This window comes from Vigna angularis, chromosome 3 (genome assembly GCF_016808095.1).
Source record: "Vigna angularis cultivar LongXiaoDou No.4 chromosome 3, ASM1680809v1, whole genome shotgun sequence".
Classification (NCBI taxonomy): domain Eukaryota; kingdom Viridiplantae; phylum Streptophyta; class Magnoliopsida; order Fabales; family Fabaceae; genus Vigna; species Vigna angularis.
The window spans coordinates 7,036,157-7,061,513 of NC_068972.1; the positions used below are offsets into that span (position 1 = coordinate 7,036,157).

The 25,357-nt window shown below is 34.1% G+C and overlaps 4 protein-coding genes across 5 annotated transcripts; 1 reads left to right on the forward strand and 3 right to left on the reverse strand.

Annotated features, from left to right (window-relative positions):
- Positions 1-1,956: 1,956 nt before the first annotated feature.
- LOC128195740 (uncharacterized) lies at positions 1,957-4,059 on the reverse strand. The gene is made up of 4 exons (XM_052874138.1): positions 3,773-4,059; positions 3,493-3,547; positions 2,922-3,204; positions 1,957-2,609 (listed from the first exon to the last, which is right to left on the reverse strand). Exons 1-4 carry the CDS (start codon positions 4,057-4,059, stop codon positions 1,957-1,959), a joined length of 1,278 nt encoding a protein of 425 aa, XP_052730098.1.
- Positions 4,060-5,067: 1,008 nt separating this feature from the next.
- LOC108324867 (plastidial pyruvate kinase 2) lies at positions 5,068-9,911 on the forward strand. Its single transcript, XM_017557800.2, has 12 exons — positions 5,068-5,530; positions 6,159-6,446; positions 6,568-6,733; positions 6,963-7,097; positions 7,262-7,372; positions 7,470-7,558; positions 7,758-7,820; positions 7,931-8,106; positions 8,382-8,484; positions 8,566-8,714; positions 9,075-9,183; positions 9,500-9,911. The coding sequence occupies exons 1-12, from the start codon at positions 5,300-5,302 to the stop codon at positions 9,605-9,607; spliced, it is 1,728 nt and encodes a 575-aa protein (XP_017413289.1). The 5' UTR covers positions 5,068-5,299; the 3' UTR covers positions 9,608-9,911.
- Positions 9,912-12,033: 2,122 nt separating this feature from the next.
- Positions 12,034-13,177, reverse strand: LOC108325461 (hevamine-A). The gene has a single exon (XM_017558538.2). It carries the CDS (start codon positions 13,110-13,112, stop codon positions 12,210-12,212), a length of 903 nt encoding a protein of 300 aa, XP_017414027.1. The 5' UTR covers positions 13,113-13,177; the 3' UTR covers positions 12,034-12,209.
- A 4,110-nt stretch (positions 13,178-17,287) lies between these two features.
- On the reverse strand, positions 17,288-24,994 carry LOC108326011 (ABC transporter C family member 10). Of its 2 annotated transcripts, XM_017559218.2 has the most exons (12): positions 24,505-24,994; positions 21,378-23,436; positions 20,875-21,195; positions 20,699-20,785; positions 19,979-20,566; positions 19,722-19,886; positions 18,995-19,289; positions 18,656-18,870; positions 18,267-18,572; positions 18,096-18,165; positions 17,772-18,011; positions 17,288-17,626 (listed from the first exon to the last, which is right to left on the reverse strand). In XM_017559218.2, the coding sequence occupies exons 2-12, from the start codon at positions 23,421-23,423 to the stop codon at positions 17,514-17,516; spliced, it is 4,446 nt and encodes a 1,481-aa protein (XP_017414707.1). In that variant the 5' UTR covers positions 23,424-23,436; positions 24,505-24,994; the 3' UTR covers positions 17,288-17,513. The 2 variants fall into 2 exon arrangements, with proteins under 2 accessions (XP_017414707.1, XP_052730978.1); XM_052875018.1 differs by lacking the exon at positions 24,505-24,994 and having other exon boundaries at positions 21,378-23,771.
- Positions 24,995-25,357: the final 363 nt, after the last annotated feature.

Here is a 25,357-nt window from a genome sequence, read left to right on the forward strand (position 1 = left end):
CAGGGATGCGAGTCTCACCTCCACGAAGCAGATGGCCGGATATTTGACTCTATTTCAGGTACAATTATAACTTTGACATTTATTTCCATGATCGAAGTTGGATGAAATTTAATTGAATAATTATTTTTTTAGAGTTGGATATACGAACATTTCCCTGGCATGGGAAGGAGGCGGTTGGTGACTTCTTATAATGATACCACACCACGTGCCATGAGGTGGCAGAGTTCCATTCTCGCGGAGATTCGCTCACAGTTGGATGCGCTGACATACAGTGGAGTTGTATGGCATCTGTATGAGGGGCATCGGGCCATTCGACCATTCTTCGGCATCTGTATGTATTCTGGATGGATTCGGATTGGTGACACCCTTTGTCGTCATTTGCCTGAGCGTGTGCTGAGGCAATTTGGGTTTCAGCAAGACATTCCACGATCACCGACTACGGTTTCAGATGCATATATAGTGGTCATTGATCATGTTTGGTTGCACTTTAGAGCTCAAGTTGTGAGTAATGTCAAACATGCAACATCCCCTTCTGACTGTGTCGATGGGTACATTCAGTGGTTCAGGAGGGTTTCACATCCTTATATTATTGTTGCTGCAGATGACGCTCAACCGGCTCTTGCGCCTAGACAATGCCCCGATGTTCCACAGGAGGCGCGACCCCATCGTAGATCGTCTCCACCTTCACCATCTGGCACCCTGGTATGTTATTTTTCATTGCTTATATTATTAAATTTTCTTCACCTTGTTTATTTAATTGTTTGATATAATTATAATGCATGCTAGATTTAAGCGAATGGCGAGAATGTTACAGTCCTTGATATTGTGTCGTCATGTGACCGAGGGTACTGTTGCACATCAGGTGTGAGTGGACCTGCTTCAGATTGCTAATGAGGGCATCGACGAATATTCCCCGACTAGGAGAGGGCAAGGCATATGCGTGGTAGACGATCGACGTCTAATTGATAGGACTTTGTATTTCATTTTTTCATTATGTATTACAGGACTTTATATTTAATTTTTCTCATTATGTATTATTTGACTTTATATTTCCTTTGTATTTGTATTAGACATTTATAATTTCTTATAATTTTAATGTTTTCATTTTGAGTTACATGTTCTTTTATATTGGTTATATAGATGATCAAATATTTATATGTTTAAGTGGAAAAAAATAAGAACTTAATTAACAACAACTAATATAAATATCACTAATACTGGTAATATAAATATCTTCATACATAAATAAATACTACATAAATATCACGAATAATAATAATATAAATATCACGAATACTGACAATAAGTACTTAAATAACAAAGTATAATAGTGTATTTTTACATATCTTCATACATAATATAAATATCATGAATCACCTAAGTCAACATAAGATGTTGTTACGCCCATCAACTGTGCCGATGCTTGCATCCTACTAGTATAAATAGATGACCACGCTCGTGCCTTAGGATAACAGTGGGTTGAGGACATGATATTCACCATAGGCAATGAACAACCTTCTTGTAGCTTAACATGCATTATACAAATTACAATAATTAATTGAGTGATAAGTAATTTTAAAATGAAATCATAAAAAAATGCACTTACCTGCACAAAATGACATCCATGAACATGTCCTATACAAATTAAGCGATGTTGAGTTATATCAGAAGGTGGTGTGGAACGTAGTGGGAAGATAGTATAATTTTGAGAGTATGACATACACACTAAGATAACGTTATATCGGTTAGCAATTGCATAACCAATGTCTGGTAATGTCATCCACTTGTTCATGTTAGCCTGTTATGAATAAAACAAGTTGTTAGAAAAAAACAAATGTAATAAATAAAATACATAAAACAGGAAACACTTACCGTTGACAGTGACTGCACCAATAAAGAGTTCATCAGTTCTTCTAGTCTATCATAGCCTCCGACTAGGCTTGCGTATTCATTATGTCATTCACCGAGTTCTTTGTACAACTCATTCCTAATAACGGGCCATGAATCTTCTCCGAGTCCCAACAACGCATCAATGCATCTATACCCACAGTGACCATCAGCCACAACATCAACAACGTCCACAATGAAGGGGTGAGTAGTAGAATGAAACTGGTCTATCATTGGAACTCTCCTTTTCTTCACTGCTTTTGGCTTTGATTGTAATTTACTTCTCACAGATGAATATTCTATGGTTGAATGAAAGGCGTCCACATACTCAAAATATGATGGATCCTGCGTAGTAGACCTTTCTCTTCGTTGAACTTTACTTTTTTGTGCACCCTTTTTCTTGACTTTATGTAATGGAGGGACCATTGATGTCAATGTAGGACAAACAATCTCAAGTAACTTCTGCTTAATGGTGACTTTACTGCCAATGTCAACCTCATTGAATCGTTCTTCTACTTGTTTCAACTCATCTTTAATGGATAATTGAGACTCAGTTTCATTTAATTCAACATTTGAGAGATGCAATCTTCGCCACATGATATGAAATTCACCCACAGGGATCATCCTATGATCATACCGTGCTAATTCACATGCACAGGGGACACCAAATGTACGTCTCAATACGCATCCACACTTTGAGGAGTCCAATCCTATCTGTTGCACTATTTCCAATTCCTTAGCAATGAGATCCAATGCATATCAAGAGACACGCCCAATAAGTTATCTATATCTGTAGCCTTTAAAATGGTCACTCGTGAGCAACAGACTACTTTCAAATGACGCCTTAATCTTGTTGTGTTGTAGGATAATGACGTTATGAATATTATCCCAACAAGAACACAAATCACCCATATATTGCCTAGAACTTTCTTCAGGCTCTAATGAGCAGATTCAGCCCTGAAACAAAAAAAAATCATCAAAAAGTGCAAATAAATATTTATCTACAAAAAAAAAAAAATAACATTACAACATACCTATTGTGGTTGTGTTCCCTAAATGCATTACTCTGTTCGTCCAGAACTTTACAAAGTATGTACTGTAAGGAATAATCCAAGTCTGATTAACATATTCAAAGAACAAAGGCCATGAACTGCTTCCGTATTGAAGACCATTCACATACTCAACAAACAACCTTTCTTCAGCACAATCCATCACATTTTCCCATGCATCCATCAACACACCCCAAACCTCAGTAGAATGAACTAACATTTTGCATTTAACTTTAACATTTTTAAGGATGTGGAATCGACATAACATCTGATATGACTCAGGGAATACATTTGCAATGACATTCATCAAAGCCAAGTCTCGGTAAGTGACAATGACTTTAGGACCACCCTCAGATGTTAAAAATAAACCTTTCAGTTTTTCCAAAGCCCATGTGAAATTACTCTATCTTTCAGTAGACAAGAAAGCAAATGCTGCTGAGAAGGTTAACCCTATAGACGTCATACCCACAATCTCAAGCAACAGAAGTCTATATCTATTTGTTTTATATGTGGAATCCATAAAAAATACAACATTAAATGAGTTTAACAATTTGACCGCATCAGGATGTGTCCTAAACATGTCAGTAACAACCTCTGAATCATCAGCACACCTACTCCAATGAATGTACTTATCCCGATCCAACAACATCATAAGCTGTTGTAGTTCAGTTCTGGACCCTCTTAATGATCGTTTATACGCTTGCCTTGTGTTGTAGATTTGTTTAATCGTTGTGACATTTCAATCATTATTTTGTTTGAGTGTTAATAAAATATTTGCAGGTGTAACTTTACTCTTTGTCATATCAACCAGTAATGACTTCTCACTCGTATTTAACCTGCCAGCATAAGGGTGACCAACTAAAGTTTCAGCCAACTCATGGTTGTGATGTCCACACATCACCTTCAACACCCATCCGACCCCATCTGAACATGGTTTACCCTTTAATCTAAACGGACACTCACATTTACGAGTGTTGTATACACTAGCCACCGCATCGGCTTTGTATTTCCGATATTTTTCCCCTCTTTCACATCCAAGTATGACGAACGTTTTTCTTCCACGTACACCAGTAGCTATGTCAGATCTTACTATTATCACAACAAATCCTAAATCATAAGTCATCCCTCTTACCCATTGAATTAAGTGCTCCCGTGAACGAAATATTTCATTTGTGGTAAATTTATTTGTTAAATCTCCCTCTACAACTTTGCTAATTGATGAAGACAAATCAGATTTCAAACTACAACCAATTTGAGAATCCATACGAAGATATTCATCCATTTTAAATAATAATCACCCACAAAATTATAATGAGCCTTATTAACATAATTAATAATTAATCAAACAAATATAAAAATATTAATATAATTAAATTATATATTTCATATAAATAAAGTAATAAGTAATTTTTTATATAATTATAAAATTGTTAAAGAATTAAAGGATACAAAAATCATATATAAAAAATATATATTTTACAAAATCATTACGTTTAAAAATTAATTATATATAACGTCCAAAATACAAAAATATAAATATAAACTAATATAAATATACATTATTAAAATATATCAAAAATATATTTAAAAATAATAAATCAAAACATTTAAATTAAATTATTAAAATATCTCCAAAATAAAGAATAAACTAATAAAACAAACCCTAAAATAAAAAGAAAAGGTTAACTTACGGAGGACACATCCTTCAAGGGATGTCAACATTCGTTTTAAGGTAAAACGAATATTTTAAGGTTTTATTTTAAGGTTTATTCGAATACCACCTGGAGAAGCACCACACGCACTGCACCACGAGAGCTTGATAACTCTTTCCAACTTCTAGTATCTCACAACGACGAAAGGTTTTTACTTATGTATAGACTAGAATAAGTTATTAGTGGAATAGGTTGAGAATGGATAAAATTAAAAAATAATAATCCTAAAAGTAAAATTTTAGTGAAGAACAAAATAAAAAAGAAAAAGTAAAGGGAGAAAAGTGTGGTGGTCACCAGTTAGTTATAATAACAGTTTATGAAATACACAAAGAAAACCGGTATCAGTAATAATGAATCACACGAGCGTCTAAAAATAGAAGTTAGAATAATAAGAACAGCACTTAGATTACTCGCTTTCAAAAGTGTGTTTAGTTTATGGGAGCAGACACAGCACGATAGTGTTCAATTCGATAAAATCGAATATGTGTTTTATGTCTTCTGTCATGTTATCGGCCCCCCCACTATATACCTGTCTACCTCTGCCCAATACAACGGCGATTTCTCCAAATCTTTAATTGCACCTTCTTCTTCTGCACCCTTTTATCCTCCATAGCTTCTTCACACACTCCATTACCCTCTCTCTCTGCAAAAATGTCTCAGGTTGTTGCTACTCGATCCATTCACTCCTCCCTCACGCACCCCACCTCAGGATATGTACACCACAGGCCGCCAACATCGTTGAAGCCTCCAACTTTTGCTTCCAAAGTGTTACCACAACAAAGGAACAACCGCTCCAAAGTTCGCTCCCCCAGTTGCCGCGTCAATGCGAGGAAATCTGCACCCGCTGAAGTTGTCCCCGTATCAGCCGCGGATGATTTAAAGGTTTGTGCCTTTTTTCTCTCACGCTGTAATTTTCCCTCTGTTGCTGAGAAATATATGACGGGGAAGTGAGAAAATTTGTTATTTTTTAGTGAAAGACCTGAAATGGAAGTAGAGTAATGAGAAACTTCCACCTAAAAGCGTGGTGGATTCGGGTGGAAAGAAGAGAGATAGGAAGAAAGAAGAGAATGTAGAGAGGTAAAGGGTTGGAGATCCATTCAATGAGTAGGTATATGGCCAAAATAGTATATAGAAATGGAAGAACACTCACTTAGAGCAAGGTTTTGCAATTGAGTCAATTTCAAAACTAAATTGTATGAGTAAGTGATTGACGTGGATAAATGATGTCATTAAAAATGAAGAGAGACATGAAAAGAAAATTGGGTTTATGTGAGATGCCAGAGAAAGTGAGTTTATGGTGAGTATTTATTTATTTATTTATTTTTTTAAAGTAAGAAAAGTGATAAATATGGTAAGTGATGGATAGAAAAGGACGATATGGATGAGAAGAAAATTGGGCGGAAATCAGATAGAAGAGAACGTGAGTGTATGGTGAGTGTTTCTCATAAAGCAATGGCCGGTGGTTGCGAAAATGGTTGAGTTGTAACCCATTTAGTGTTGCGGTGAACAGATTGAGGAGGAATTGCAGTACTTGCGTGGGATGCAGCAACTTGGTGACACTGCGGTTGGAATGTGGTCCAAACCAACGGTTAGGAGGAAGACAAAGATTGTTTGCACCATTGGTCCTTCTACCAACACCAGGGAAATGATCTGGAAGCTGGCTGAGGCTGGGATGAATGTCGCCCGTATGAATATGTCTCATGGAGATCATGCTTCTCATCAGAAAGTTATTGATTTGGTTAAAGAATATAACGCTCAATCCAAGGACAATGCCATTGCAATTATGCTTGATACCAAGGTAATGCTTAAGTTCCTCCTTCAATCTCCTGCTGTTTTTAAGGATACTTGTTCATATCATATTTCTATGATTACAGTTTAGATTTTGTGTCAGCTGATGATTCATTTTTCTCTGTTTTCAGGGTCCTGAAGTTAGGAGTGGGGATTTGCCTCAACCAATTGTGTTAACACCTGGGCAGGAATTCACTTTTACCATCCAGAGAGGTGTTGGAACTGCAGATTGTGTTAGCGTTAACTATGATGATTTTGTCAATGATGTGGAAGTGGGGGACATGCTTCTTGTTGATGGTATGTCAACCAACTGTTGGCTTATGAAAATAAAGTATAATTAACCAGAATAAGCTTGTGTGCAAGACAAGCTTATAAGCTAAATAAAGTAGCTTATAAACTGCTGAAGTCACTTTCCGAACGCACTTATTATATGTTTAATTGTTGGTGGACGATATCTGTATTTTCCTATTTATCTCACGAAGAGTTAGTACTTAGTCAATGGTGTCTCTTGTCGTGTGTGATGTAGGTGGTATGATGTCTTTGGTGGTGAAGTCTAAGACAGAGGATTCTGTGAAATGTGAAGTTGTTGATGGAGGAGAGCTCAAGTCAAGGAGACATTTGAATGTTAGAGGAAAAAGTGCAACACTGCCTTCCATAACTGGTTAGATTTGGGATTACTATTTCCATTCTTGACATATATATTTTTTAAATATTTGTCTATCTCTTTCTACATGGCTATCCATGTGGATGGGTTCTGGCCACTGGACGAGGATTGATGTGATGTTGATTTTCCAAAGACATAATATTTTTGTTGTTTTGCTGCAGAGAAGGATTGGGATGACATTAAATTTGGAGTGGATAACAAAGTTGATTTCTATGCCGTTTCTTTTGTAAAGGATGCACAAGTAGTTCATGAACTGAAGAATTATTTGAAAAGTAAATATTCAAGATAATTGTAATTTTTTAGTTAGTCCATCCGAATAATTTCTCTAATTATTCTGAAATATGATAAATTTTCCACTCAACACTGCAGGCTGTGATGCTGATATACACGTCATTGTAAAAATTGAAAGTGCAGACTCTATACCGAACTTGCATTCAATTATTACAGCATCTGATGGGGTGCTAATCTAATCCTTACATTTTTTTTTTCTCACTATGGTTATTTCTTCATTTTGGGAGTAGGAATGATTTAGCCCATATTGTAAAAACAGAAATCTTCAACACTGAGTGTTTTGCTTAGAGGTAGTGGATTACATTTTTGGAGCATTAGTTTAGTATTTCTTGATATTGAACTGTCTACTTCTGGCATCCTGTTTAGGCCATGGTTGCAAGAGGAGATCTTGGTGCAGAGCTCCCTATTGAAGAAGTTCCACTTTTGCAGGTAAAATCCTTTTAAACAGAAATGAGTTAATGTTAAAGAAAATGATTACATATTGCTTCCAAAACTGGACATGAATTTGAGTTCTTCATCAATAATGCCTGGTAATGCAGGAAGAGATAATCAGCATATGCCGAAGCATGGGAAAGGCCGTTATTGTGGCAACAAATATGCTGGAAAGCATGATTGTTCACCCGACACCAACCAGAGCTGAGGTATCTGATATTGCAATTGCTGTTAGAGAAGGTTCTGACGCAATAATGCTTTCTGGGGAAACTGCTCATGGAAAGTAAGTAATAATTCTATGTCTTGAATTGTCCAAATCACCTGATATTCTTCTATTGGAGTTCTAACTAAGGAAAGAAAGATATCACAACAAATTGGTGTTACCTTGAAAAATTAGGTTTTGATGGTGTTATAGTTGAGAGTTGATATTGTGATTTTATATGCTGGAGTGTCAATATGTGGTTTCATTTGTAGCAGTCTACTTAGTGACTTGGAAGAGTAATCTAAAGGTAACATTCATTGAATGTGACTATAATAACTACATTCATTATATTGCAGGTTCCCACTAAAAGCTGTGAAAGTAATGCACACTGTGGCATTACGGACAGAAGCCACTATAACTGGTGGTCAATTGCCACCTAATATTGGCAACGTATTCAAGGTTTGAAATTTAAACTCAATGACTCTACTTAATTTTAACCATTGTGTTCTAATGACATGTGATCGTTTTTGTGCTGAGTAGAACCACACGAGTGAGATGTTTGCATACCATGCAACCATAATGTCTAATACCCTTGGAACCTCAACTGTTGTCTTCACTAGATCAGGCTTCATGGCTATCCTTTTGAGTCACTACAGACCTTCGGGCACCATATTTGCATTTACAGATCAGTAAGTTCCTTTTTCGCTTTGTCTCTTTAGACCATACGAAAAACAGTTTACTTTTGAAGTTACAGAATGTACTAGGTAGTTAGTAAACTAATTTATAGCCAGTTTGGAAATCCGTTTTGCCTGCCTCTGAAAGAACTTCTCAAAAGTTACTAAGAAGTTGTTTCTTCTAACAGAAGTAGCCGGTTGCATCTGTGCCCAAGTTGTTTGGGGTTCTCTGTTCTATTTTTGTCCTTTATCACTATATTTCCTTAATAATTAGTTGTTCTCATTTTCTTAATTGGATGTATGTGAATCTGATTTCTTATATTGGAGTATATAATTCAATTGAAAACCATGACCTCATTTTTGCTGGCCATGCAGAAAGAGGACACAGCAAAGGTTGGCCTTGTATCAAGGAATATGTCCAATTTACATGAAATTTTCTGAAGATGCCGAAGAGACTTTCAGAAGAGCCCTGGATCTGCTCCAGGTAATATTCAGAGGATATCTTCAGTGATTGAAATATTATATAAGAAGCATATAAACAGGCTCATATTAACTACCAACTTTATTGATGACTAATGAGAAATTTGATTGGTCATCTTTTGTGGGATTTTTTTTCTATTGATCACTTTTTCTATTGGTCATCTTTAAGGGATTTGAGTCTAGTTTAACTTAGACCTACAACATGTTGGTTTAGGGGATATAAGAGGCTGTTTCTTTGAGGCCAAAAAGGGTTCACAGGGTTGTAAATTTTTCTTTTTATTTAGTTTTCTTATGATCATTCTTTTTGTTTCCATATGCAGAAGCAAGGAATGGTGAAAGCAGGAGAAGAAGTAGCACTGGTTCAAAGTGGCAAACAACCCATATGGAGGTCCCAATCCACTCACAATATTCAGGTCCGAACAGTGTAAACAGAATGAAACGGGTTGATGCAAATTGTATTTTGTTGGTTGTTGCCTAGGCTTTTCACTTCTTTTTTTCACTTATGCTTTACTGTGCTCCTTTTTTTGTGTGATCTTATTGCAGACACTAGACGTATTTTAGTGGTAGTCATTGGAATTTTGATAAGAAATTGGAAGGATGAATGTTGATTGTATTTGTAAGCAAGATATAAGGATGCAATTCTTGCATTACAAAAGCTATTATGTAGGATTAAATTAGGTTTTAAAGTTCACTTTCTATGATTTTAAAATTAGATATTGTGTATTGTAAGTTTTCTTTCTATTCACCGTCAGGAATTCTTGAAAATTTGTTTGCAAATTAGTAAATTACAAAATTTATAGTAGGTATTGTTTTTATATGCCAAAATTACTGTGCCTTTGTAAGACATATATGTCAATGATCTTTTAGGGGTAAAAGATTGCATACCCGGAGATACCAGACGTATCATCTGGTCACTAAAGATAAATATTTATTATTAATAGAATCACTATTTGAATTAAATAGTATATAAAATAATATAAAAAAAGATCATAGTATCGTTATTTTGTAATAATAAAAACTAAAATAAACATAATTTTATACGCCCTTATAATTAAAAATAAATATAAAATTCAGATCAAATATATTATAATGGATAAATAAAAAAAGTTATAAATTATATATTAAGAAAAAAGGTTGAAATGGTGCTGATTTTTATTAACCTGGTTCGTCACTGATTTTTTAGCCAATTCTTTTTCGAACTGTTTTTTGAGATCTATGAGATTTATTATTATAGATTATTGTGTTACGATTTCATGACATAGCTTAATAATCTACAGTATACTTTATGAACGAAGCATACCATAACATCAAGTATCAGATAATTAATACGATACTAGAACAATCTATGATGAAAATAATTATTTTTCTCTATTTTATCTATATTTTCGAGAGGTGATTAAATAATAATTTGAGTATTGAAAAGAAAAAGTTCTTATCTATTATATTTTTAGTGTTGTTCAAAATACCTTAATTTTAATATGTCATGAGAAATTTGTTTTAATATATTTTAAAATATTAAAATATATTTAAAAATACAATAAAAAATAATACTAACACAAGAAATCCAACAGAATTCCAAATTTTACTTCTTTTTCACCCATACATATAAGCATCTTTTCACCCAAGTGATTGGATGGAAGCATTAGCATGAGTTATGGTAGACTTCCACTTAGAAAAAGAGGGGAAAAAACAAAAAGAAAAAGTGTAAGATGAGACAAAAGATAAATGAAGAAAGTAAGTGAATGTTTACATTTACTTTTAAATATTAACTCTATGATCTTGCAGCCTCCTAATATTTCACATGCTCCCTTTTGCAAGTTGTAATTTCAAACCAAAAAATTGTGTTCACCTTATATTTAAACGTGGTGGAGGTGAATCAAGACATCAAACAAAACAGGGTTGCATGTGCAACTGCTATATATCCTCGACCGGAATGAGTGGCCCTGAAACAAACACATGGTGAGCAATCTTAACAAGGTTATCACTCCTATGTTGTCGCGGCTTACTGCCGTCGCCTCTCGTTACATACTGTACGGAACAAGTAATCAACTACCAAAGTGGATTAGTGCACACAATAATACTACGTGTTTTTTATTTATTCTTTAAATCTTTTATTATAAAATAATTATTAAAAATAACATTATTGTTTTTTCTAACAAAAATGAATTTTTTTTCATCATTTTCTCATTTCTTCCTTTCGTTTTCATCTGTTTTCATTCTCACCATCAGCGAATAGACTTCTTAAAATCACCATTTCCCTTAATCGGAAAACTATCTTATCCCACCTACAGTTTAAATATTAGGAAAATAGAATTATTTTACTGCCTGTTTTGAATTTATGCTCAAACTAGTTTTTAAAATATAAAAGTAGAAAAATGATCTGTTAGTAAATGTAAAAGGTGAAATATAATGTTTTGTTACAAAAATTATTAGTTCTAATAAAAATTACCCTTTCCTGCTTTCAATCGGGGAACGACTCATCAGACTTCTGAATACATAAAGCTTTCTCAATTAGGAAAAAAGAAGAAGCACTGATTCTATACTATTAGAAATACATTTAAAAGCTTCATCTTGCACTTCAAACAGAAAAGTCAACTAGGTGAGATTAAAAGCCTCCAATTCAATTAATTACTTTTTTGATGCCAAAAATTCTCATACATATATATTACATCCTACATTAGAAAACCATATTCATCAAGTTATATATTACAACCTCTCAGAAATTGGATATAGGAACTCTCTCAGCCATACAGGAATATTTCAGTAAGAATTTCTTCACATGTTCTTTTTGTGTGGTTTTCATCAGCTTAATCTCTCCGATGCATGTTTTCAACTAAACATTACATAAATGTAAATTGAAGAATTGAAGTGTGATTTAAGAAAAGGCTCGGGTCAACATAACATGTGCCTACAATTTCAGATAACCAACCATAAACTACTTCACAAAAGTACAACATTATTATTTTTCTTATATCTATTACATTTCAAATCACAACTTGGAGATAAAAAATTCACCGCCGAATTGCAACTTCACACGCTTCCAATAATTGAAGTACTATACCCGTTCTGGACATCAAAGAATCTTGACCACAGCATCACCCCACCATATTTTGGTGACTCCTTAATCACCGGCAGGATCTGAGACGTCAACACATCGGCCGGGATGAAACCGCTGCCAGCGGCTGCCGGAGCCGCCGGCAACCCTAAGAATATCTTCCCAGCAGGTACTGTACTAGTCCAACGGTTCCAAGAATTCAGAAGGTTGGTTACGCTCCCATCAGCATACTGACATGGAGGGTTGTTGTAGAACTGAACCCAAACAAAGTCAAATAGGCCCGTGTCTAGGGCAGTGCCCAAAAACCTATCGGGAATTGGACACTGAGGGGCAGCACCTAGGTATACCCTCTTCCCTTTGCTACTATACGCTTTAAGGAAACGTGCAAGGTGCTCATAGTTTTCTGTTGAGCCTTGTTCTATGTCGAAATCTATGCCATCTAACACAGCATCACCTAATGGTCGTGTTGATGATTTGCCTCCCAAGAAAGTGTTCCACAGGAAGGTTGAAACGTTCCTTGCATCCTCAACGGAAGCCAAAGTGTAGCTTCCAATGCCACCACCGATGGAAAGCAACACCTTGATGTTTTTGCTTTGGCAGTCCTTGATTTCAGCGCTGAACTTTGTGCAGGAATTGGTCGCGGGGTTGCAGTGACCAGCCAGGTTCATTTCTGGGGTTTGGCCATTGCCAAATTTGTTGAGGAAAGCTATGTTGACGTGAGTGTATCTCCCTGTGGCACATGCTTCGGAAAGGGTGCCCTCGTTGCCGTTTTGGCCCCAGTAGATGGCTATGCCGCCGGCATGAGAGGTTCCGACAAGAGTGAAGAAGAGGAGGGGAAGGAGAAGAGAAAAAACATCAGAGTTTTTGCTCTTACCCATTTTTGTAAAGTTGGGTTTGGCTTCTGTTTTCTACCCTTTGGCGTGTTGTGAAGGGTTCCTTCCACCTTTGATATTTATAGAGCCCATAGCTGGCTTTTCACAGCTTTAAAGTTTGAAGATTTGAATTAGGGTGTTGACTCAGGAGATGTCATTTCCCACGGGAAAAGGTCTAAGAAGAGCTTTAATTTTCAACAACTGCATTATCTCTCGAATAATTTGTAGGGTCTTTAGTATAGTTTCCACTATCATTATCACTATGTTTATCAACCAGATCAATCAAAAGTCAAAACCATGAGACAGGGATAACTATTGAAACTCAGAAGAAGGTTGGTGTTCGTTACTGTGTTATATTTGAAAACTATTTTGCTTTACGTTAAAATTTAAGGTTTCTACCCATTTACATGTAATAAACTTGAAATTTGTAACACATCTTTTACATCCTGACATATATATTAATGGAAATTCAATATCAGTTCAATAGTGTGTAAAGATAACAGACACAACAAATAATAAAACTTGCTAGATTTAAGATACCTCTGTTACCATCTTATGCAATTAATTTTAATTCAACTTTATAAAATCAAATTATGAAATAAAAATTCTTTATATATATTATAAATTTATCTTGTTTCTAATAAAATATTAAACGTTTAATTAGAAACAAGTAATTGACTCGATTACTTTACGTGCCAAACCCTCGAACAGATTATCACCGCAGAAGCTGAAGAAGCATTAATGCAAGCGTGCCATTGTTTCATTCCTTGTTAATTCCTGATTCTAAGATATGTAGAAAATTTGTGTAAATATTTATCCATGAAATAAATAAATAAACATGTTTTTATTGCTAAACCTTTTAGAGATTTGTGCTTAGTACATTGTCAACAAACTTTGCATTCTTCTAGAAATATCCTTTAAATGTATCAAAGTCAATTGACAGACTGTATAATTAATTAATGTATTTCAATTGAATCATGTTTTTATAAGGTAGAATATTTTAAAGATTAAAAATTATTGGAATATATTTAAAGTGTAAGTGTTGTTTTACAAAATTGTCCAATTATGGGGTGCTATATTTAATTTAAAACTGTTAACTCTTATAAAATAATTATTTCAAAATTATAGAATTGCTGTAATTAATTACAACTATCAGTATTAGAATATAAGTGTATAAAAATAAACTATTAGAAAAGTATCTTTCTAATGCATATACCAGTTATTATTCAATTATTCCTGTGTTAATTTGAATCCAGGAACATTTTATTCGTGAGGGTTACTCCCTACACCACCACGCATTGCTCCCTGCACCACTACACTTTTTTTAAATTTCAAAACTATCCTTTATATTTTAAAATATCCTACACCTCCTCCTTTTCTCTTGAACGGATATCGACATCCGTTGAAGAAAAAAATCCGTTAACGGATGTCACACATCCGTTTAGTTTTTTTTTTAATTTTTAATTTTTTTAAGTTTTTAAATTAATATATAAATATTATTTAATTTTTTTTAAATTATTACTTAATTATTTATAAATTAATTTTATTTTATTTAATAAAATAATTATTATTAATTTAATTTATGTATTATTATTTTAAATAATAATTAAAATACTTTTTAAAAATTGATTAAGATGTGGTAACATCCGTGAAGTTTTTTTCTTTCTAAAGTTTTTAGTTTTTTATTTTATTTTATTTTAAATTAATATATAAATATTATTTAATTTTTTAAAATTATTATTTAATTAATTATAAATTAATTTTATTTTATTTAATAAAATAATTATTATTAATTTAATTTATATATTATTATTTAAATAATAAAATAGTTTTTAAAAATTTATTAAAACGGATGTGGTAACATCATGAAGTTTTTTCTTTTTAAATTTTTAGTTTTTAATTTATTATATTTTAAATTAAAATATAAATATTATTTAATTAATTTAAAATTATTACTTAATTATTTATGAATTAATTTTATTTTATTTAATAAAATAATTATTATTAATTTAATTTATATATTATTATTTAAATAATAATTAAAATAGTTTTAAACTTTTATTAGAACGGATGTGGCAATCCGTTAACGGATGTCGCCATATCCGTTGAAGATTTTTTTTTTTTTAAATAAAAACAATAAATTAAATATAAAATATGTAAATGGACGGATGTCAATATCCGTTGAAGGTGAAACGGATGTTGATATCCATTTTAGAGAAGGGCAAAATTAGTATGGGGTGGTGCAGGAAGCCTTCGGTGGTGGTGGAGGGAGTAACTGCCTTTATTCGTATAGCAAATTTGTTGAAAGATATATACAACTGACAAAAATCTAATTAAAATGGGCTAATTCATATGTTGAAGTTGAAAATGAAAAGAATTTAAATTATTAATTTGAAATTATTATTTTTATAAAAGTAATTGAATACTATAAGATATATGTTAAAATTAATGTTTATGACGCAGAGGCAGAATCTGAAGTCGAATTTGTGGATTAGATAGTGATTGGTGTAATATATTATGGAAGAAATCTGATATGAATAGGATTTTTGTGGATTAATTTGAGTAAAGGAATAAGGTAGAAGTCTGAAATGTGAAATTAATAATAAAATGCAGTCCATAATGTCTGCAAGTGCTCTGCGTTTGAGTTAGGGGAATATGATTATTGATATGATAACTATCAATAGTCAACGCCCGCTTTCGTATTCCTCAATTCTCATTTGGCGTCAATGTGAGACAATACTCAAGAAAAAAGCATGCAATGCTTTTAGAATAATAAGTTAAAATATTTTTTTAAAAGTTAAAATTTGTATTTCTTTTATGTTGCATATAATTATTACTTTTATTTACTGGCATACAATGAAGATCAGTATTTTTTGGGCCCGCAAGCAAGGGTCCTGATTTCAAAAACAATCCAATTCATCCTGTGCGTTTCACTTCCAATTATTTTTCTAATTTTAAAAAATAATTTTATATTTTCTTTTACTAGATTTCAAAATTTAATAAATATATTTTTATTCAATTAAAGATAATGTTTTTATTCAATTAAAGATTTTATCTTTATCAAATTTCAAAATCTAATGAAAGAGTTTTCAAAATTTAATCAAATTTTAAAATTTGATAAAAAATATAAAATCTTAGATTTCAAAATTTGATGAAGAAATTTTTTTTATCAAATTTTGAAATTCGATGAAAAATAATAAATAAGATATAAGATTTTTTGAATTATAAAAAATAATTTTAGAATTTAAAATAAAATTATTAATTCAAGGTGAAATATTTTAAGGTACATATGAAACCACATTTATCATCATTTAAAAAGGAGTTTCTCCATTGTTCTGGTATAGGATCGAGTCACCCAAGTCCTACACAATGCATCGGCCGGAGCTCTGTTCTCTCCGTCCAGTCAAGCCTTGTTCAATCTCTTGTGCACCGATCGGAGGTGTACCGGCTAAAGGTGCTCCGATGCGAAAGTCAGTGATAGTCCGATCGGTAAGTTAAGCACTGTAATAAATGCGTAATTAATGAACCTGTCTACCTCTTACCTTTGACCTGTATTTATAGTTTTGGTCGTGGGTTTCGGATTAGCAAAGTCCAATCATTCTTAATCAGTGTTTTACCTTAATCATGTTCGGAAATCCACCTGCCACGGCCGTCCGGCCTTGATGTTTCTCGATACCGTCCGTCGATGCCGTCCAGGGATTATTACATCCATGTATCATTTAAAAATATCAATTTGGAGGTTAGAGAAAGACTTGGAGGTGAAGGGATATTAAACATATTCAATATTAAAGAAAACTTCAAATGTAGGTTCTGGAATTTTAAAAAGAGACAATATGATTAACATCACATATTAAGAGGCAACTCTGTGAAGAACAATCCAATAATTAATAGAGGATACGTGCTAAAATACAAGTTGAAATCAAATGTTAGACATAACATTCCGAAATAATACATGTCTTAAAGCAACTCGGTAGTCAAGTGATTAGAAAATATAATTCACCAAACGAGTTTTAATAAAGATTTTAGACATTTTTCATAATCATTGAAAAACAAATTTCTTAATTAAAATGAAAGTTCATTTCTACGCAGAGATAATAGGTTAAGTTACTAAATTGAGAATGTGTTATAGCAAAATATCTTTTTCAAAATTTTATTCCTGGAAAGAAGACTTAGTAGACAGATGGCTAAAATTGATAGAGATACCGGTGCTTCTGATAACATCCAATGATTTTTCCAATTATAGATGTCATATTGTAAGCAACAACTGCTGAATAGCTTTGCACTATTTTCTTAGTTTGTCCAAATATAATGCATTTCCATCCTACTTCTAATCTAAATAAACTGTCTTGACTTGTCAATGTCACAGGAAAAAAGACATGGCAGCTATTCCAAAAATCTTGTTCAGTCTCATTGAGATTCTGCAGACCGAAAATGAGACCAATATTCTTTGACAAGATTCCCAAACAGCGATCCTTCTCTCTTTATCAACTTCATTGGTTCATCATACTCCACCAGTTTTCCTGAAAAAAAAAATAGTCACTTTGTTTTCGTAGAATATATACAATAACAAAACATTAAGTTCCAACGCATGATCAATTATTTAAAAAATTAAATCATCACAATTATAGATTATTTTGGAAAAGCATGTGTTGAAGCGCAACATACCATCACTAATGGCAAGAACCTTGGTGCAATCCATGACAGTTGGTATCCTGTGAGCTACCGTGATAACTGTACAATCTTCAAACTCGTTACGAATGGTTTTCTGCAAAATCAAATCAGTTGCATTATCAATTGATGCAGTTGCTTCATCAAGCACCAATATGCGACTTCTGCGTAGAAGAGCACGTCCTAAACAAAATAGTTGTCGCTGTCCCATGCTCCAGTTTGCTCCAGCTTCAACAACTGTACAATAATTTGCCACTATTAATTAATACTTACGTAGGAGTTTGTCAGAGCAGAGTTGTAGGAACAAAACATCAAGTGTACCTGAAGAGTCTAATCCCAATCCCTCTTCTTTCTCTTGGACAGCCTCTTGTAACTGACACTTCCCAAGAACCTTCACATCGAAGCTAAAATCAGTCCACACATAGTAGAGATGTGAAAAACATAAAAGACATTACAAAATACTGAAAAATTACAAAACATGTATGTCATTACCTCCCATATCTCTTGATCAGAGTGTTGAGATAAGGGGTCCAAGTTGTATCTGACTGTGCCATTAAAAAGAGTAGGATCTTGAGGTATGATAGCAAAGCGTGATCTCAAGTCATGAAGACCAATAGAGCAAATGTCTATGCCATCAACTACTATTTGTCCACCAGCTGGCTCTACAAGACGGAATAGAGCACCTATGAGAGTGGATTTTCCACTGCCTGTTCTGCCAACAATACCAATTTTGTGCCCTCCTTCAAACGTGCATGTGATGCCACGCAGTACTAGTGGTGCATCAGGCCTGTAACGTATCTATTTTTATACCAAGAAGCAAATTAGGAGCTTTGCTTCACGGGGGCATTTTTAAGGACATGTTTTGAAATAGTAATGAATACCTGCAATTCATTTATCTCTACTCGACCAGCAACTGGCCAATTCGCAGGAGGACGATTTCCTTCTATAACTTCTGGTTCCTCACTTGGTATATGCATATACTGATTTAGCCTCTCCACTGATATTATATAGTTCGCTACATTGCATTGATTTTGAATTGAAAATACCAAGGAGACGTTAAGTGAAAGACCATAAGAAAGAGCCATGCCGATAAATCCTGGAATAACATCATAAGTTGACATTATAATACTTGCATTGGACCGAGCTTTTAATGAAAAACATCATTTGCATGAATTACACAAAATGTAGCTTTTCAAAAGCAATAATAGAAAAAGTCTCACCAGAGGAGAAACTTCCAGGTGGAAGCACGACCATGCAAAGTGCAGCAGATGCGAGAACAACAGCACTGACTGTTTCTAATCGTTGAATCAACCACTCATTTGCTGCAAAACTATGGAAGTAAGGACTAGCATTGACATCAATTAGATGAAGGTTTTTCTGAAAAAAACGATCTTCCTCCTCAAAAGCCCTTATTGTCACAGCTCCAGCAACAGATTCAGCAAGATGGTTAGCTACAAAGGATTTTGTGGTGCCATTCAACCGCATAAGTTCTTTCGCTGAAGCAAAGTAATATTTCTGTATAAAAGAAATTATTAGGTTAATAAGTATTTTTACTTTGCAATGAGAGTATTTAAATCTATGAAAAATTGTTACGAAGTCATTAAAAGAGGAAAAGATGAAAGAGCCTCCATATTGTGAATTTTCTTTGTGAACTGAACTATATCTTAGTGCCCTTTCGTAGTACACAAGTTTCCTTATTTTATAAGTCAAATCTTGATTAAATCAGATACTTCCCAGCTATTTTAAATTCAAAATTTTCTACATGGAAAATAAATAGGTTTCAAAAACCCGCATTATATAAAAATGCAGGGATGAAGTCGATCTGTGTCATTATGATCTCATGTCCAACAATAACACTGCGGTTAAATAATTTTATTCTCAAATTAATTTAAAAAATGACACCAAATTATCCATGTAATGTAATCCAAAGAAGAATTCGTTCATCACCTGCAAGCTGATTGCAAAATAAATCATTGGGATTGAGACAAACAAGACTTGCCAAGTAACAACTGCTAAAACTGCAAGATTAGCATAACAATTTGAAGTAGCTGCAACAGCAAACAAACAGCTGAATGCAACATCAAGGTCCACAATGTTGAGATCCGAGGAGACCTAAACAAGGAAATAACAGACAAAAAATTATTGCTTCCATGCATTGCATTACATTGTAAAGGGAAAGAAAACGAAATGTTAAATATGCTTACCCTAGTAAGTATCCGTCCTAAAGGAGTGGAGTCATAAAATGACATGGGAGCACGAAAAAGGGAGTTCAGTAGCTGTAAAAATAGTGACTTTGACGATTGAAGGCCAAAAGCAACTGTAGCAAGACTTCTGATCAACAAGAATATTGATGAAATAGCTCCAATCAACAAGTAAACCACAATCAATTTCAAAGAGCTGACTTGAGGGTTGTCAACACTAGCTGCCATCCACGAGTTTTGTAATATTTGGCCAATCACGAACGTTATCTGAGAAAAAAAAGCCAAAGAGAATAATATATATCCTTTGCTCTGATTCAGATACAGTATATACGGTCTGAAACCATGGTCTCCTTTTTCTCTCTCTTCTTGCTTAATCAATTGATCACCTTTTGATGCTTCATATTGTTTCTCCATGGATGTTTTTCTAATATCTCTAGAACTATTTGAGTGTTTCTGGGAAGAAGTGACATCCACAAGCCGGTCAGAACCAGCAGTCTCTTTGTGGGCATTCACAAGGTTCTGAAATTCTTGGCTTGAGCTCAACAAATGGTGATACGGAGCAGCTTCTATAATTTCACCATCTGACATCAACTGTAGGAAAAAAGAGTGATTATAGCAATGCTAATTTACATCCAGTGCTTTACAATTACAGAACTATTAATTATATGCAAAAAAAAATTTAAAAAAATGACATAACTAGTGCTTCGAGATGGAAGAAATTACCAAAACAAAATCAAATGCTGGAAGGAAGTCAACTTGATGAGTCACGAGCAAGACTGTTTTCCCAGCAAGTCCTTCCATTATGTATTCCTGTCCAGTTAAAAGCCATTTATCAGTGAAAAGTTAATAACACCAAGACATAACAAATGTAGTACAGGAAGAAGAGAATTTTTCATTACATTAAACAAATTTGTTGCAGTATGTGCATCAACTGCACTGAATGGGTCATCCAAGAGATATATATCAGCATTCTTATATAGTGCACGTGCAAGTTGAATTCGCTGCTTCTGGCCTCCACTCAGGTTAACTCCTCTCTCTCCTATTTCAGTGAGATCGCCATTGGGAAACAACTCTAGGTCCTTCAATAGTGAAGACCTATGAAGTGTTACTTGATATTTTTCAGCATCCATGTCTGCCCCAAACAATATATTCTCACGTACTGTTCCTGATTGTATCCATGCTGTTTGAGAAACATAGGCAAACTTGCCATACACTTCAAGCTATAAATCAAAAAGCAAAATAAGGTACATATTAATCAAATCAATCTAATATTACTACTCAAATGAATGATAGAAAAAATGCACGCTGGTAACTTGCAAAAAATGAAAATCTCGTCTAAATAGCCCATGGAAGTACCACAATTTGCAAAGTTTATAATAGACAAAAAGGAACATAATCTTACTTCTCCCTGAGTCATAGAAACTTCTCTGAGAACCGCTGCTAAGAGAGTTGATTTGCCTGAGCCAACCTCTCCACAAATAGCCACCTTTTGCCCTGGTCTAACCTCCAAATTTATGTTTCTCAGTGTTGGCTCTGATACATTATCTTCGCATGAAAAGTTCGCAGACTTGATTGTTATTGAACCCCTCATATTGTCATCGAGACACCTTTTAGTGACATTTGCACTCTGCAGTTCAGGTGCCTCCAGAAATTTTACAATCCTAGTAAACGCAACTTTTGCCTGAATGATCACCCCAATAACATCAGGAATGGTTCTAATTGGATCTTGAACAAGGCGCAAAGTAGCCACAAAAGTGAAAACATTATTTGCATGCAGAGGAACATTAAGAAAGTAACATGCCCCAAAGGAAGCAGTTGAGATCAGAACAGGGCTGGACCAAAAGAGAAAGGTGTTGTACGCCTTTCTTAATTGCACTGCATACAACCATTTGAGCTCCTCTTTCCTTAATCTCTCTATAGCATTTCTAAACTTGGTTTCCCATGCATACAACTTCAACACCTTCATATTCACAAGAGCCTCAGAGCAAGCCTTCAATCTCTCATCTTGTGCGACCATAAGCTTGCTTTGAAACTTGTGTTGTAACTTTGCAAGTGGAGTATTGCAAAGAACAGTGATTACTATCACCACCAAGGAGGCAATTGTTGCCAGCCCAACAGCACGAAAAAGAATTACCAATGAGATGCATAGTTGAAAGCTAGTTGTCCAAGTCTGGTGAAACCAATAGGGAAATTCACCAATTCTATAAGCATCCACAGTGACATAATTCATTATCTCACCACCAGAATGCATCAATCTAGCAGAATTAGATAACCTCAATTGCTTTCTATAAATGGCTGCAGTTAGCAGTGACCTAACTTTCAGACCAATAAGTCTGCAGCGGAAATACCATTGCCTTTGAGAAAGGGATTCAATGGATTTTGTAAAGAAAAGTAATATTGCCAATACAAAACCTTCATATTTGAAACTCTCTTTACCCTCAGCAACCAATATAAAAGAATTCAAAAGAAGAGGTCCCGAAGACAATGCAAGTACCTTAAGCAATGCAAAGAATCCCGATGCTAAAATTTCTCTCCAGTGGCATAAAAGTATTATCCTCAAAACTGATGGCTGCGAGGATGGATCCTTTTGTTTTTTTCTGTTCAGTTGGTCCAGAAATAATAAATAACGACTTTCTGCTCGATCTTCCTCCCGTAACCCTGGAATGTCTTCATCCTGAAGTGTTTTCTCTTTACCCATTTTCATCAATGGATTCAACCACCAGAATGACATTTTACTGAAGAACCCCGCTTTGGCAAATAGTGTTACATATGGAATAGATTCTTTTTTATCAGACTCGCCATTTAAGAGGGAATAAAGACTTTCATCAGTTTCTCTGTTAGTGTCTCCATAACTGGATTCCTTAAATGTGCATAATAACAATAATATCGCCCCCGGAAAAGATAGAATATTTGAAGCTATCATAAGGGTTAGTTCTCTGCTACTAATTGCATAAAACAATGATGACGCACAGAAAATACCAGAAATCAAAAAGATCAGAATAGAATAAAGCCTCGACCATCTTCTTGGAAGTTGTTTCAACTTAAGACTTAACATTAAACTCACTAACAACCACGTTAATCCGTGAAAGATTTCTAGCAACCACCAATCAAAAGGCAACACAGTTTGGGTCTTCCTCAACTTTTCCTCTAAAATCCCAATGCCTAAGCACAAATGCACCAACCCAATAACTCCATTAGCTATGGAAGAAACTGTCTGCAAATATGAATATCTTTGCACCTGTATTATACCCCGAGATGGTTTTAATGTTGATTTCTGGATCATGATGAAGACAAGCATCATAAGTAATAACACATCAAAGCAAGAGATCAACAAATGGTTGACACAAGTAGAAGGATCGATGAGAAGTCTAAAGTCATAACTGCAAGGCATCCTTCCCGCCTCCGAACAACCAGATTCCCCACAAAGCAGGCTCCAAAACACCGTCATCTCCTTGACTTCTCTGGAAAAATAAAAACAAAGAAGCCCATAAAATCATGCCCTTGGAGAGGAAATCATTATCCTAAAACTGTGAAACTAAAACCCATAAATAGTTTATCAACAAGCTTTAGCCAAAGAGACGTATTTGAGAACGTGTCTATGGCTAAGTTGACTTTTAAGAGAGAGAAATGAACATGGACAAACAATGTTCACATGCAGTCATCACTTATCATCAACAACAAGTAGAAGATATGACAATGGTTAACCATAAACGCCTAATACGAGTTTGTTTTTTCTTTCTGAAGTGAAAGAGTATTCTTGACTATTCTCAAACATTCTCTTTTCAATAACACTCTATATAAACGTCAGTAATTTAGAAATAGAAACGTCACTACAAAAGAGTACAATTAATATTCGTTTTTGGTGGTGTGAGGTATCTTCCATTGTGTCAGCTATTTATTGGTTATTCCTAGTGAATGATAGCATTTGAGTTTCATATTTACTAATCAATAAGTATATTAGTAAATAATATGCGTGTTTTCTATACATCTTCATTTTGTTCCAGATTCATGTATGGGGCATCTGGGCTAGTTCAAATTCAAGTTCTAAATAATGCCCTCGACAGGGTGAAGGAGTTTGGTTGAAATATTCTTGATCCTTTTATAAAATTTGGCTTTTTTCTGCTTGGTTTAGGCCCGCGATAAATTAAAATTAAACTCTAATATCTGTCCATACGTTTGATTTCCCTTTCACAATCTTCTGTACCATTTTTTTTTCTCCACCACTTGTCACATTATTTCCTCTTTCTCTCTCTTGATCGTTTATTCTTTTTTCTAGCACACTGATGTATCAAATGAAAACAACTTCATTCCAGCAAGAAAACATGGGGAAAAAAATAACACAATAAAAAATGGCTTCTGCTGATTTGGGTCTGAAAGAGAATGACCGAACGTTGAAGTATTGTTACGATAATATATAAAAAGAAAATAACAAAACGAAAGGAATATTTAAAATAGACCAACGGAAAGTGGCTCATTAAATTTAATGATAATAAAACAGAATGAACATAGGAATCAGTAAAAGGACAAACCTATACAGCGCATCGTCCGAAACCTGAACTCATCAGTGGCTAAATGCCACACGCAAACGTATTTTCCTTTTGAACGCGTCTATCAGAATACCGCAATGGACGACTCGTGTGACGGTTAAATAACAAGAAAGAAGGAAAAAAAGCACATGTTCTTGTTTCTTGTTCTTGCTATTTTCTAGTGTTTGTGAAATTGTTGTTTGGTGAAGACAGGGTACGCATGCATAAGATGATGAGAAGAGTGAGGTTATGGAGAAAACGAAAGGGAGGCTGCGAAGAAGAAAAAACAAAGATGAAGAAGCTTGCTGTGGTAACAGTGGAAGTCAGTGAAAGTGTTGAAGAATGAAGGTTGCGGCGAAAGAACGTGCATCTATGTAACGAGATTAGCGTAAGACATGAGTGCATTTATATGGAAAAACCCAAACGATGTCGTCATGGCTAACGTCAGTTGTTATGTTTTTTTCTGTCATAGAGCTGACTCACTCGTTATTGAAATACCTTTCCCTTAACAATTAATTAACTATCTATTCATCTTAACCACATATTTTTTTATCCACAATATTTCAACATAATACCTTATTATTATGAAAGGTCAAGATATAACCAGGTAATAAAAATGTCTTCACTCGAATAAACAATTAGTAAATTTAAAATAACTAATATATTTTACTTATAGGAATTCAATACATGTCTAAAAATTTATAAACATTCACACCACCCTATCTAGCTATGTTAGATTCTACTAGTATTTTAAAATTAGAGCGTATTATACTTACAGTTTTCTCTTACTTTTTTTTAATTATGTTATTTGTTAAATATTACATTTTGTGTCTTTTATACATCTTTGTTTTACCAA

Excerpts from the sequence above, each read along its gene's own strand:
- LOC108325461 (XM_017558538.2), bottom strand. The coding sequence starts at position 13,112 with ATGGGTAAGAGCAAAAACTCTGATGTTTTTTCTCTTCTCCTTCCCCTC.
- LOC108324867 (XM_017557800.2), top strand. The coding sequence starts at position 5,300 with ATGTCTCAGGTTGTTGCTACTCGATCCATTCACTCCTCCCTCACGCAC. Across the intron at positions 7,559-7,757 it reads TTATTACAGCATCTGATGGG|GCCATGGTTGCAAGAGGAGA; the intron begins GTGCTAATCTAA and ends CATCCTGTTTAG. Across the intron at positions 8,485-8,565 it reads ATATTGGCAACGTATTCAAG|AACCACACGAGTGAGATGTT; the intron begins GTTTGAAATTTA and ends TGTGCTGAGTAG.
- LOC108326011 (XM_017559218.2), bottom strand. The coding sequence starts at position 23,423 with ATGACGGTGTTTTGGAGCCTGCTTTGTGGGGAATCTGGTTGTTCGGAG. Across the intron at positions 21,196-21,377 it reads TTTCTATGACTCAGGGAGAA|CTTGAAGTGTATGGCAAGTT; the intron begins GTAAGATTATGT and ends TTTGATTTATAG. Across the intron at positions 19,290-19,721 it reads ATTTTGCAATCAGCTTGCAG|AAATATTACTTTGCTTCAGC; the intron begins GTGATGAACGAA and ends TCTTTTATACAG.
- LOC128195740 (XM_052874138.1), bottom strand. The coding sequence starts at position 4,059 with ATGACTTATGATTTAGGATTTGTTGTGATAATAGTAAGATCTGACATA. Across the intron at positions 3,205-3,492 it reads TTAGGACACATCCTGATGCG|ATGTTATGTCGATTCCACAT; the intron begins GTCAAATTGTTA and ends GAGTCATATCAG. Across the intron at positions 2,610-2,921 it reads AGGGAACACAACCACAATAG|TGCAACAGATAGGATTGGAC; the intron begins GTATGTTGTAAT and ends AATTGGAAATAG.